Raw genomic sequence first — 10,990 nt, 5'->3', positions numbered from 1 at the left:
TATAATTAAATTTGGAAAATAGCATACCGCAAGAATGCAATAGCTAAACATGCATATACTCAAAATATTCTTGAACATTTCCATGAAGCATATTGGACTCAATAGATGTTCTGTACGTTCTAGGAAACTTTAGTTAATATGTAATTAGAGAAAATCTCTAAAGAAAGATAGATAAATAGATAAAAAGAGAAAAAAATAGAAATAGAAAGAAACTATATAAAAAATGTTACCTTAGAATTCTTAAATGATGTTCGATGATTACACTTATTTCATCAATGTGTATACTCTTATTTTCTTTTTGTGGCTGATTTACAAATTCTTGAATCCACGTAATCATTATAGTTAATTGACCAATAGCGTGATATGCAAATACTGAAGCAAGACTGAAAGCGATAACAACAGTAGCACTACTTGTGTATGATGTCAGATATTGCAAACTAAGAATGATACCATGCCCTGGATTAGTATCAACCGGAATTTTGTAAGTTGGAAATGGTAAGACATATATTTCCATACTATCATTGCCAATTTTGATTGTCTTTTTCAAAACTCCCAAAACGATGCAGAAACAAAAAGTACCAATGTGCATAAAACCTGCGATACAACCGGAAATGATGCGACCAATTTTCGCGCTTTTAAGCATCACTTGCTGATCTTCCATCCTTGTAATTATTTTCCAATCAGTTTCTATGTGTTTTATACAATATCGTATATCGTTTTTACGGAGCAACAACACGGCGTAATTAAATCCTCCCCCAAAGCAGTAGCTTATAGGGCCAAGTGTTTTTAGTTTCGAAACAATATCCTCTTTCACGAAAATAAAATGCAATGAACTTGCTAATATAATAAATAATAAAATGATCCAATAGAAGAAAATTAGAATTTTTGTCATTATCTTTTCGAATTTTGAGGTGAAGGACGGAAGTGGCCATACACCTATCATTTTCGAGAGCCATCTGTTCAATTGTATGCTATATTCGTTCAAACTACCAAATTTCTTTTGAACCGCGACAATGTCATCTGCCATCGTGTTTCCTCGATGAAGTTGCAGAAACGACTGAACGATATACACACAATATTATACAGATGATGTGCGCCGATCGATACACTCCGTTGACAATAGTTATGTGCCAATACTTAATCCATGCATTTACGTTTTATTTCGTTGAAGATAGTTGTATAGTACGTATGATGGAATGATAGAGATATACATACATATATATATATTGTAACGAAACAATAAAATTCATAAAAAAAGACCCTATAAGTAAAGTGTTATTTTGAAGTATGATGTGTGTTACTTGTAATGTTAATCGAGAAATTAATAAATGAAAAATAATAGAGAATAAAATAAATATTTTATTCTTTTTAATAATCATAATGATATTCAAATAACAAAGTGTAGTGTGTGATTAACTTTTTTAATATGATTTTCAATGTAAGAAAGAAATCAAATTTTAATTTTTCTGTCTGCCTTAAATATGTTAAATGAATTTGAAACACAGAGTTTTAAAATTCTATTGTTTAGTTACATAATAGGATTATGAAATTTATTCATAATTTTAAAATTTAATTTATAAAATGAATATTGAAATAGTAATTTCAATATTTAAAAAAAATAGTAAAAATTTCGAAATAATAATCATTTTAAATTATGATAAAATTTTTATAGTGTCACAAAATCTTTATTTAGTTAAATGATTTTAATACGATGACATGTGATAACAAAAAATAATTAAATGAAATATGAATTATTATATATATAATTTAATAATATAATAAATGAACTCACTCATTTTTTTATTTGAATTTTTCAGTTCTTCAATTTTGTTGAATTCGAAATTGAAAATATCAATATCAAATGTCTTTTTTTTTTTTGATAAATTATGTCAATTCATCATGTAAGTTAACAAACCAATATTTTGCATTATGATAGATAATTAAAAATGAATTCTATCTTTTATTTCAAATAATAAGAAATAATTTATATAAAAATACGATATCTGTTTCGATAAAATTTCACCATAGTATGAATATAAATATTGAACAATATAAATAAATTATATATAATAAATTAATGTCTATAATTTCATTTTTATTTTTTTTTAAAAAGTTTTCATTTTTAAAAAGTTGAGAATGAAACATAATATATATTACAAATTCAACGAAACTTATTTCATTTAAAAACTTTTTTTTGAAATATAAAATTGAAAATTTTCCATAAGTATAGTATAATATTATCATTTAAATTTACATATATTTTATCCTAATATGATGTTCTATAATATTGTTTAATTGTTATTTATGCGTTTTTTCGTTCTTTTAGGTTATCGACAAAACATCGTTATAAGAATTCCAAACTGTTCACAATTGAGTATAATAAAAAATGATAATCACATTATAAGCACTTGAAAAATGAAATATCACAACTAAGCATCAAATACATGATTTCAAAGAACAGAATGATGCGTAGAAAAAGTTCACAATCTCATTATCGATCATTTCTACCTCTATGTAAAGAGTTCATCACAATGATATAGAAATATTCATCGGAATATATGAAATTGAAGCAGAAAATTTTTAAAAATCGATTAATTCTCGCATTCTTCATCATTTTTTTTTATATTCCAGACATTGTTGCAAAGAAGTATGAGACCAGTCGAGTTCAATTGTATTTTTATCCTTAATGTACTTTTTGATAATTTACTCGAAATGAAAATGTATTTCGAGGAGAAACTGAACGAATTGATCATTTTGATTTTAAGGTCGAAATCTTCTGTTTTATCGAGAAGAGAAATGCAAGATACTAGTAAGAAATTCATTAGAAAGAAATTATTAACATGAGGATCACAAAATGAATTTTCTTCTCAGTGAGAGAAGAATCTATTAGTATCAACAATTAACAACTTATCTGGACATCCAATCTCTACTATAAATGGATGGCAAGTTTGTAAGTACAAACATAATGATAATTTACGAAAAAAATGTACAGATAATTGAAAGGAAATGTTAAAATGCACAAATGATCGATATTATCGATATACGATTATCAATACTTTTAATAAATCGATTTCAATACTTTTGATAAATCGATTTCAATACTTTCGATAAATCGATTTGTGTGAATTGTTGCGAGTGCGATTAAACTCTCTCTTGATTCGATTCGATAAGTGCTTATATTAAAATGGAAAGATATTGCATATACAGTGAAAATATTAAAGAGATAAATTTTTAGATACGTTTTATATTGTGATATTTATGTTTTGTGTTTTAATTACAATACTTTTCTTAAGAATAATACTGAATAATTTTTTTATAAATTCATTTTAAAATTTTTTTGTACATGCTTTCTAATAATAATAATTATATGGACCAATGATTATTCAAGTGAATTTTTTCTTAGAAAGTAAAATTTATAAAAAGAATATCTTAAATATTTGAAGATTCGAAAATATGATGCATGTCAGACAATATCAAAGAATTAATTAATCAAAGTAAAAAATTTATATTCTTTCATTTAATATTGTAATAATTATTTTTTTTAATATTGCAATATATAATACTGTATTAAATTTTATAGATATTGAATATATCACAATAAAAAAATTAATCTTAATTTTTCTGATTTAGAATTGATTTTTTTTTAATTGATTTGATTGTATCACAAAATTACATTCATTTTAAATTATGTAAGTATTATACAAATAGAAAAAAATTTTTATGTTTTCTTTATAGCGTATATATGGAAATGTATTATAATAATAATATAAGATTGCAAATTAGAATTTTTTGAAAGAGAGAGATGCAACTAATTATTATGAATGAAACAAACATTTTTTATATTTTCAAATTTATTCAAATGTAATTAATAATATGCAAAATTTATTTTCAAATATTTTTTTTGAATATTTGATACATATTTTTTATGTGCTTAATACATAAAAAATGTTTATATATAAAAATTTACAATATTGTCATTTGGCGTAATATATTTAAGTACACAAAAACAGTTTTTACAATCTGAAATTGTAAATATATTTGTATTTTTGATAATGTATATCAATTAATGATATATTTTATAAAGAATTGAAAAAATCAGACGTACATTACCAAATGTGATTACCGATATATCAATTATTTTTCCGGCAGTCATTTTATATTCCACGCCAGATCGTGTAATAATCATTATCAAATTAAGAATATCTTTATCAGGTAATCGATACCAATTTGTCATGTAAACCATGTTACGAATTTCTTTACATCTTTCAGTTAATACTTCACCGATATAACATATTAAAAATGTGTTTAAAGTTATACATATTACTGCAAAAGCATATATACCAAGGACCCTAATATCATGTTCAGACCATTCCTAAGAAAAAATGAATATTTTTAATTAGATTAACTATTTATCTACTAATTATAATTATCTACTAATTATCTATGTTGTTTACATTAATTTAATGATTTTCTTATTACTTGAATTTATGAAATTCATAAAAAATTACATATAGAATAGGATTCATTTAATTAATTTCAATTATCTTGGAATAATTAGGTAAAATGTTTTACATTTCCAAAAATAGATTAAACTTAATACTTGAAAAATTTCTAAAATTAAAAAATTAATAGAAATGAATCTTATTCTATGTCAAATTGAATGATTCTATTAAAAGTAAAGAATTTAGTATATTTATATTGTAAATCAGTGTTTTAAAAATTTATGTTTTACTATTTCTGTTTACAGTGATAGTAATGAAATTTGCAGATAATCTGTGTAATACATCAACGTGTGACCAACCAAATTATTTTCAACAAAAAAATACACAAAATTAATTATAGATTTTGAAAACGAAAATCTTAACAAATATATAATTAAATTTGGAAAATAGCATACCGCAAGAATGCAATAGCTAAACATGCATATACTCAATATATTCTTGAACATTTCCATGAAGCATATTGGGCTCAATAGATGTTCAGTACGTTCTAGGAAACTTTAGTTAATATGTAATTAGAGAAAATCTCTAAAGAAAGATAGATAAATAGATAAAAAGAGAAAGAAGTAGAAACAGAAAGAAACTATACAAGAAATATTACCTTAGAATTCTTAAATGATGTTCGATGATTACACTTATTTCATCAATGCGAATATTCTTATTTTCTTTTTGTGGCTGATTTACAAATTCTTGAATCCACGTTACCATTATAGTTAACTGACCAATAGCATGACATGCAAATACTGTAGCAAGGCTGAAAGCGATAACAACAGTAGCACTCATTATGTATGACGTCAGATATTGCAAACCAAGAATGATGGCATGCCCTGGATTAGTATCAACTGGAATTTTATAAGTTGGAAATGGTAAGACATATATTTCCATACTATCGTTGCCGATTTTGATTGTTCGTTTAAAAACTCCCAGAATGGTGCAAAAACAAAGAGTACCAATTTGCATGAAGCCTGCGATGCAACCGGAAATGATGCGACCAATTTTCGCGCTTTTAAGCATCACTTGCCGATCCCCCATCCTCGTGATCACTTTCCAATCGGCTTCTATGTGATCTATACAATAACGTATATCATTTTTACGAAGTAGTAATACTGCATAATTGAGCCCTCCACCGAAGCAATAGCTTATTGGGCCAAGTGTTTTTAATTTCGAGACTATATCTTCTTTCACGAGAATGAAATGTAATAAACTTGCTATTATAATGAATAGCACGATAATCCAATAGAGGAAAATTAGAATCTTCGTTATTATCTTTTCGAATTTTGAGGAAGAGGATGGAAGAGGCCATACTCCTATCGTTTTTGAAAACCATCTATTTAATTGTATACTATATTCGTTTAAACTACCAAACTTTTTCTGAATCGCGACAATATCGTCTGCCATCGTGTTTCCTCAACGAAGTCAGAGAAACGACTGAATGGTATACACACGGTGTTATATGGATGATGTACATCGATCAATAAATATACTCCATAGCTTATACTTCCATAATTATTGGCGACGGTAATCTATGTGTTTATTTTTCATTTCGTTGAAGGTAATATAATGTATTTGATATAGTGATAGAGATTAAATTAGATATCTTAGCAAAGTAAGAAAATTTATAAAAATGCTTTTACAAGTGAAATGTGATTTTAAAAAATATGTAATACTTAATGTCAATCGAAAAGATAGTGAGTAGATAATAAGAAAATAATATATATATATATTTTTTTATTAATCAGTGGTATTTAAATAGTAGAATATCGTATATTGAAGATTGTGATTGTTAATATTTTTGGTAATTTTGGTATAAAAAAAAAATCTACTTTTTTTAAATAATTCATTAAGAAAGTTGTAACGAAAAGAAAAATGTTGTTTGAAATTAGCTCAGGAAGAATTTTTAAGAAATCGAAACATAACAAATGCAATTTTGCTGTTATCACATGATCTCGATTATTAGTTTAGTATAGATAATGAAAACATATATTTCAACATACATTCTACAAATTTAACAAAATATATCTCATTTAGAAACTTGAGATATAAAATTGTTATCCATAAACGCAATATGATATTACTATACAAATTTATACTTACAATATATACTTTTTGCTCTAATATATATAAATAATATTTTACAATATTAATGTTATTTATGCATCTCCACTTATTATATCCTTTTTTAATTCCTTTCAGTTTATCAAGTAATCTTCATAACTTTATTACAAGAATTTGAAATTATCTACAAGCGTGCATAACGACCAAACCAAGCACTTACAGAAACGGAATGTATCATAAATTGTATATAGATCAAGGATAAATCGGGAAAATTCATTGGATTTCATGATTACATTATCGATCTTTTTTATACAAAGCTTTGCAGTCACAAAAGGATTCGCTGGAATATATGAAACTGAAAATTGATCGATGAGTTTTCATATTCTTCATCATGATTTTTTTATTTTCCAAATAGTATTGCAAAGAAGCACGGAACAAATCAGCTGAAATGTCCTTAATGCATTCATGAATATGCTATTCATGCGAGACAAAAACGTAATATTTAATTGAAAAATCTAAATGGATCATTTTGATCTTCGAATCGAAATCTTCTGTTTTGTCGAGGAAAATGCATAAAACACAGGTATTAGGAGGAGACTTAAATTGTGTAAGTATATTATATAAATAGAAAATAGAAAAAATTTATTAAAGATTTATTTGAATGCAAAAATATATAGTAATGTATTGTAAATTATATTATAAGATTGTAAGCTATAAATGTTATTCATTTAATCATTTTATTTAGCCTTAAGTAATTTAGTGTGTATACTGCTAGTGCAGTTGAAGTCTCCTCTTAACCACCAGTTGATTCGATCACAAGAATATGTATGTATAAATTTATTAACAATAAGTGCAAATGAAAGTTCAATGAAATTTTTACAAATATTTATTTTCAATAATAAATATATATAGATACTTGGTAAGATATTTTATTTGCTATTTCATAAAAAAATATTTAATTTATAAATTATAAGAAGAAAATTGCAATTCAGAAATAAATAAAATATTTGTTGAAAATTTCAAATTTCAAATTTAATAATCTAAATATAAGTTGAATATATATATATAGTTTATATCATTGTCATTTGACGTAGCATATTTAAATATACGAAAACTGATTTCACTGTCTGAAATTGCAAATTTTTTCATAAATTTTTGTATGAATAAAAATTATATTTTTTTAATAAAAAAATTATAGAAACTTACATTACCGAATGTAAGCACCGACATGTTAATCAACTTTCCGGCACTCATATTTACACTGATACTAGATCGTGAAATAATCATCATTAAATTAAAGATATCTTTGTTAGATAATTCATACCAATTTGTCATATAAATTATTTCTCCGATCTTTTTACACTAGAGAGTGGTAAAATCGAGTGTAAAAATATAATTAATTATGTATTATAATATTTAATTAATTTACCTGTTCTGTTAGAATTTCACCAATGTAACATATTAAAAAAATATTGCAAGTCATAGATATAATTATCATAACATATACAGTCAAGTTCTGAACATTATGTTCAGACCATTCCTAAAATAAATATATTTAATTAATTATGATTTAGATAAATTTAATAATTTTTTTAATTTATTTTAATTTGTGAAAAAGTATAAAATTATATTTTATATATGTTATTATGTAAATTAGACAAATAATGTATAAACATAAACATTTATAATAATTGTTAATTCATAATATAGATTATTAATAATGATATAGATATATAGAATATCTATGATAAAATATTTTTTAATATGAAATTCGATAAATTATTTTGAAAGTACCAAAAAATAATTATAAATCTATGGATTGTAATATTAATAGATAAAATTGCCATACACACGCATTTTGATATATTTAGCGTACCGCAAGGATATAATAGCTAGGCATGCACATTCCCACCATACATTTGAACATTTCCATGAAGCATATTGGATTCATCAGATGTTCAATATGTGTTATAAAACTGTAGTTAACGAATAATTAGAGAAATTCTTTAAAAAAGTATTAAGATAAGAATCAAGATAAAAGCAACTCTTACCTTAAAATTCTTAAATGATGTTCGACGATTATACTTATTTTATTAACATAGACATCATTATTCAACTCCATTGGTCGATTAACAAACTCGTTGATCCATGCCACCATTATATTCAGTTGGCCAAGAGCATGGCTTGCAAACACAGCAGCAAGACTAAAAGCACCAGCAGCGCTCGAACTGGTAATGAATGCCGACAATAATTGCGTACCTAATATAATATCGTGAGTTGGATTTGTTTGAACTGGTAATTTATAGGCTGGACAAAGTAAACTATATATTTCTATCGTCTCATTGCCGTTTTTGATAGTCGTTTTAAATGCTCCTAATGCAAGGCAAGTACATAAAACGCCACCTTGCAAGAAAGCCGTACAAAAAGCTGCAATGTAACGACCAATTTTCGCATACTTCAACATTACTTGTTGATCTTGTCTTTTCGTGATAATGTTCCAATCAACACGTATATGTTCTATACAATGTAATATATCATTTTTACGTAGCAAAAGCACGGCGTAATTGAATCCTCCGATAAACCAATGACTTAAAGGACCTATTGTTTTTAATTTCAAATAAGTATCTTCTTTTTCTAGGAGAAAATGAAGTACGCCAGGAATTAATGTAAATAATGAAAAACTCCAACAAAGAATGATTAAAATTTTCGATATTATTTTTTCGATCCTAGTAGTATAAAGGGAAGTTGGCCATGCACCTATTGGTTTTAAAATCCATCGATTGAATTGTATGCTGTATTCATTAAGACTACCAAATTTCTTTTCAATTTCTACAAGATCGTCTGACATGGTGTGACCACAACAAAATCGCGCACGCAACTGAATCGAGGATTCAAATGCACTGTATTTACTGAACGCTTGCGCATACTTGGTCAAAGGATGTGCGCCGATCGATTCGTCTAGTCAGTTGATATAACTTTACACTTACGTGAGTATTCATTTCAAATTGTTGATAATAAACATGAATTAGATAATGTGTGTGCAATGGAAATTAAATTGTATATTTATGAAGTAATTAATTTTGGTATTTGTAACATGATTTGATGCGTGCTCTGTGCCAGATAATGTCATTTTAAAAATTAGTGAATGAATTGATTTATTTTTTATTTAGTATTTTATCTAAGCCAGTTTTTTTGATCATGATATTAATTGTCTGGATTTTTAAAAAAAAAGATAATCAAGTTTTTACATATTGTCTTGAATATTATTTTGTCTATTTTGTCCATTTTAATTAAATAAATTACACTATTAAATAAATAAAAAAATTTTCTTTCTGTATATGAAGTATATATGAAAAATATGCTATATTTATATATAATATTATTATAAAACTGCAAATTACAACATTTTGGAAAAAAGAGATGTAACATATTTGATCATTATGGATGAAAAAAATATTTCTTATAATTTCAAGATCATTGAAATATAATTAATATGCAAAGTTTATTTTTAAATATATATTCGATACATATTTTTTTATATGTTCAATATATGTGCACTTTACAATATTGTCATTTGGCGTAATATATTTAAATACGCAAAAATAGTTTTTACTATCTGAAATTTTAAATTTAATATTATGAAAATTTTCGAAAATCAATGATGTATTATTTTAAAAATTAAAAGACGTACATTACCAAATGTAATCACCGACATATCAATTATCTTTCCACCAGTCATTTTGTACTCTATGCTACATCGTGTAATAATCATTATTAGATTAAGAATATCTTTTTTAGGCAATCGGTACCAATTTGTCATGTAGACGATATTACCAATTTCCTTACACTTTTCAGTTAATATTTCACCAACATAGCATATTAAAAATGTTCCTAAACTTATATTCATTGTAGCAGAAGCATATGCACTGAGGGCTCTTATATCACGTTCAGACCATTCCTACGAAAAAATAAATATGAAATTTTATGCTGTTCATATTATTTCTCACGATTTTATTATTATTTGAATTTGTGAAATTTATAAAAAATTACAACAATTATATAGAATAGGATTCATTTCATTAATTTCAATTATCTTAGAATTTTATTTAGTTACTACTACTACTAATTTGTAATTCACTGATAATAATATTTCTTAAAATTATAGGAATAGAAATGTATGATAGGATGAGAATAAAATAGGAATATGAACCATATTCTATATTAAATTGAATGATTCTATTAAAAATGATGAATTTAATAAATATAAATTTATATCTTGAATCAATATTTTAAAAATATCTTAATATTTTTGTTACAGATAATACAACAATTTGTGGATGATGTATTGTATTACGAATGAATCATCATGTGATCAAGTGGAAAAAATATTTTCAATACAAAAATGCACAAAATTAATGATCTTAAAAACGAAGTTC

The 10,990-nt window shown here is 25.0% G+C and overlaps 4 protein-coding genes and 1 long non-coding RNA gene across 6 annotated transcripts in view; 1 reads left to right on the top strand and 4 right to left on the bottom strand.

Annotated features, from left to right (window-relative positions):
- The window catches only part of LOC102675504 (odorant receptor 4-like), a 2,230-nt gene extending 964 nt beyond the window's left edge, over positions 1-1,266 (bottom strand). Inside the window, exons 1-2 of the mRNA XM_006615173.2 lie at positions 231-1,266; positions 28-127 (exon numbers count right to left, since the gene is read on the bottom strand). Of these exons, the coding sequence (XP_006615236.1) occupies positions 28-127; positions 231-1,027 (897 nt within the window). The 5' untranslated portion in view covers positions 1,028-1,266. The remainder of the gene's footprint in view (positions 1-27; positions 128-230) is intronic.
- LOC116185566 overlaps positions 1-4,899 on the top strand; it is a 7,222-nt gene extending 2,323 nt beyond the window's left edge. Inside the window, exon 3 of the long non-coding RNA XR_004150416.1 lies at positions 4,748-4,899. This is a non-coding gene — a long non-coding RNA (uncharacterized LOC116185566). The remainder of the gene's footprint in view (positions 1-4,747) is intronic.
- On the bottom strand, positions 3,964-5,934 carry LOC102675645 (odorant receptor 4-like). The gene is made up of 4 exons (XM_006615174.2): positions 5,101-5,934; positions 4,898-4,997; positions 4,106-4,372; positions 3,964-4,020 (listed from the first exon to the last, which is right to left on the bottom strand). Exons 1-4 carry the CDS (start codon positions 5,895-5,897, stop codon positions 3,964-3,966), a joined length of 1,221 nt encoding a protein of 406 aa, XP_006615237.1. The 5' UTR covers positions 5,898-5,934.
- Positions 5,935-7,624: 1,690 nt separating this feature from the next.
- Positions 7,625-9,633, bottom strand: LOC102670623. The gene is made up of 5 exons (XM_006615221.2): positions 8,606-9,633; positions 8,431-8,530; positions 7,984-8,094; positions 7,761-7,916; positions 7,625-7,681 (listed from the first exon to the last, which is right to left on the bottom strand). Exons 1-5 carry the CDS (start codon positions 9,400-9,402, stop codon positions 7,625-7,627), a joined length of 1,221 nt encoding a protein of 406 aa, XP_006615284.1. The 5' UTR covers positions 9,403-9,633.
- Positions 9,634-10,073: 440 nt separating this feature from the next.
- LOC102675906 (odorant receptor 82a-like) overlaps positions 10,074-10,990 on the bottom strand; it is a 6,960-nt gene continuing 6,043 nt past the window's right edge. For both annotated transcript variants that reach the window (XM_031510245.1, XM_006615175.2), the window contains exons 3-4: positions 10,246-10,512; positions 10,074-10,170 (exon numbers count right to left, since the gene is read on the bottom strand). In XM_031510245.1, coding sequence (XP_031366105.1) covers positions 10,114-10,170; positions 10,246-10,512 — 324 coding nt within the window. In that variant the 3' untranslated portion in view covers positions 10,074-10,113. The remainder of the gene's footprint in view (positions 10,171-10,245; positions 10,513-10,990) is intronic.

This window comes from Apis dorsata, unplaced genomic scaffold (assembly GCF_000469605.1).
Source record: "Apis dorsata unplaced genomic scaffold, Apis dorsata 1.3 scaffold_217, whole genome shotgun sequence".
Classification (NCBI taxonomy): Eukaryota; Metazoa; Arthropoda; class Insecta; order Hymenoptera; family Apidae; genus Apis; species Apis dorsata.
This window is presented reverse-complemented; position numbering and strand designations above follow the sequence as displayed.

Bases quoted from the DNA above. Each gene is read 5' to 3' on its own strand.
- LOC102675645 (XM_006615174.2), bottom strand. From the start codon at position 5,897: ATGGCAGACGATATTGTCGCGATTCAGAAAAAGTTTGGTAGTTTAAAC. The intron at 4,373-4,897 runs GTATGCTATTTT...ATTTTTTCTTAG, and splicing joins TTAGCTATTGCATTCTTGCG to GAATGGTCTGAACATGATAT. The intron at 4,021-4,105 runs GTACGTCTGATT...TTACAATTTCAG, and splicing joins CGGTAATCACATTTGGTAAT to ATTGTAAAAACTGTTTTTGT.
- LOC102670623 (XM_006615221.2), bottom strand. From the start codon at position 9,402: ATGTCAGACGATCTTGTAGAAATTGAAAAGAAATTTGGTAGTCTTAAT. The intron at 8,531-8,605 runs GTAAGAGTTGCT...CGTTAACTACAG, and splicing joins CATCATTTAAGAATTTTAAG to TTTTATAACACATATTGAAC. The intron at 7,682-7,760 runs GTAAGTTTCTAT...TTGCAATTTCAG, and splicing joins CGGTGCTTACATTCGGTAAT to ACAGTGAAATCAGTTTTCGT.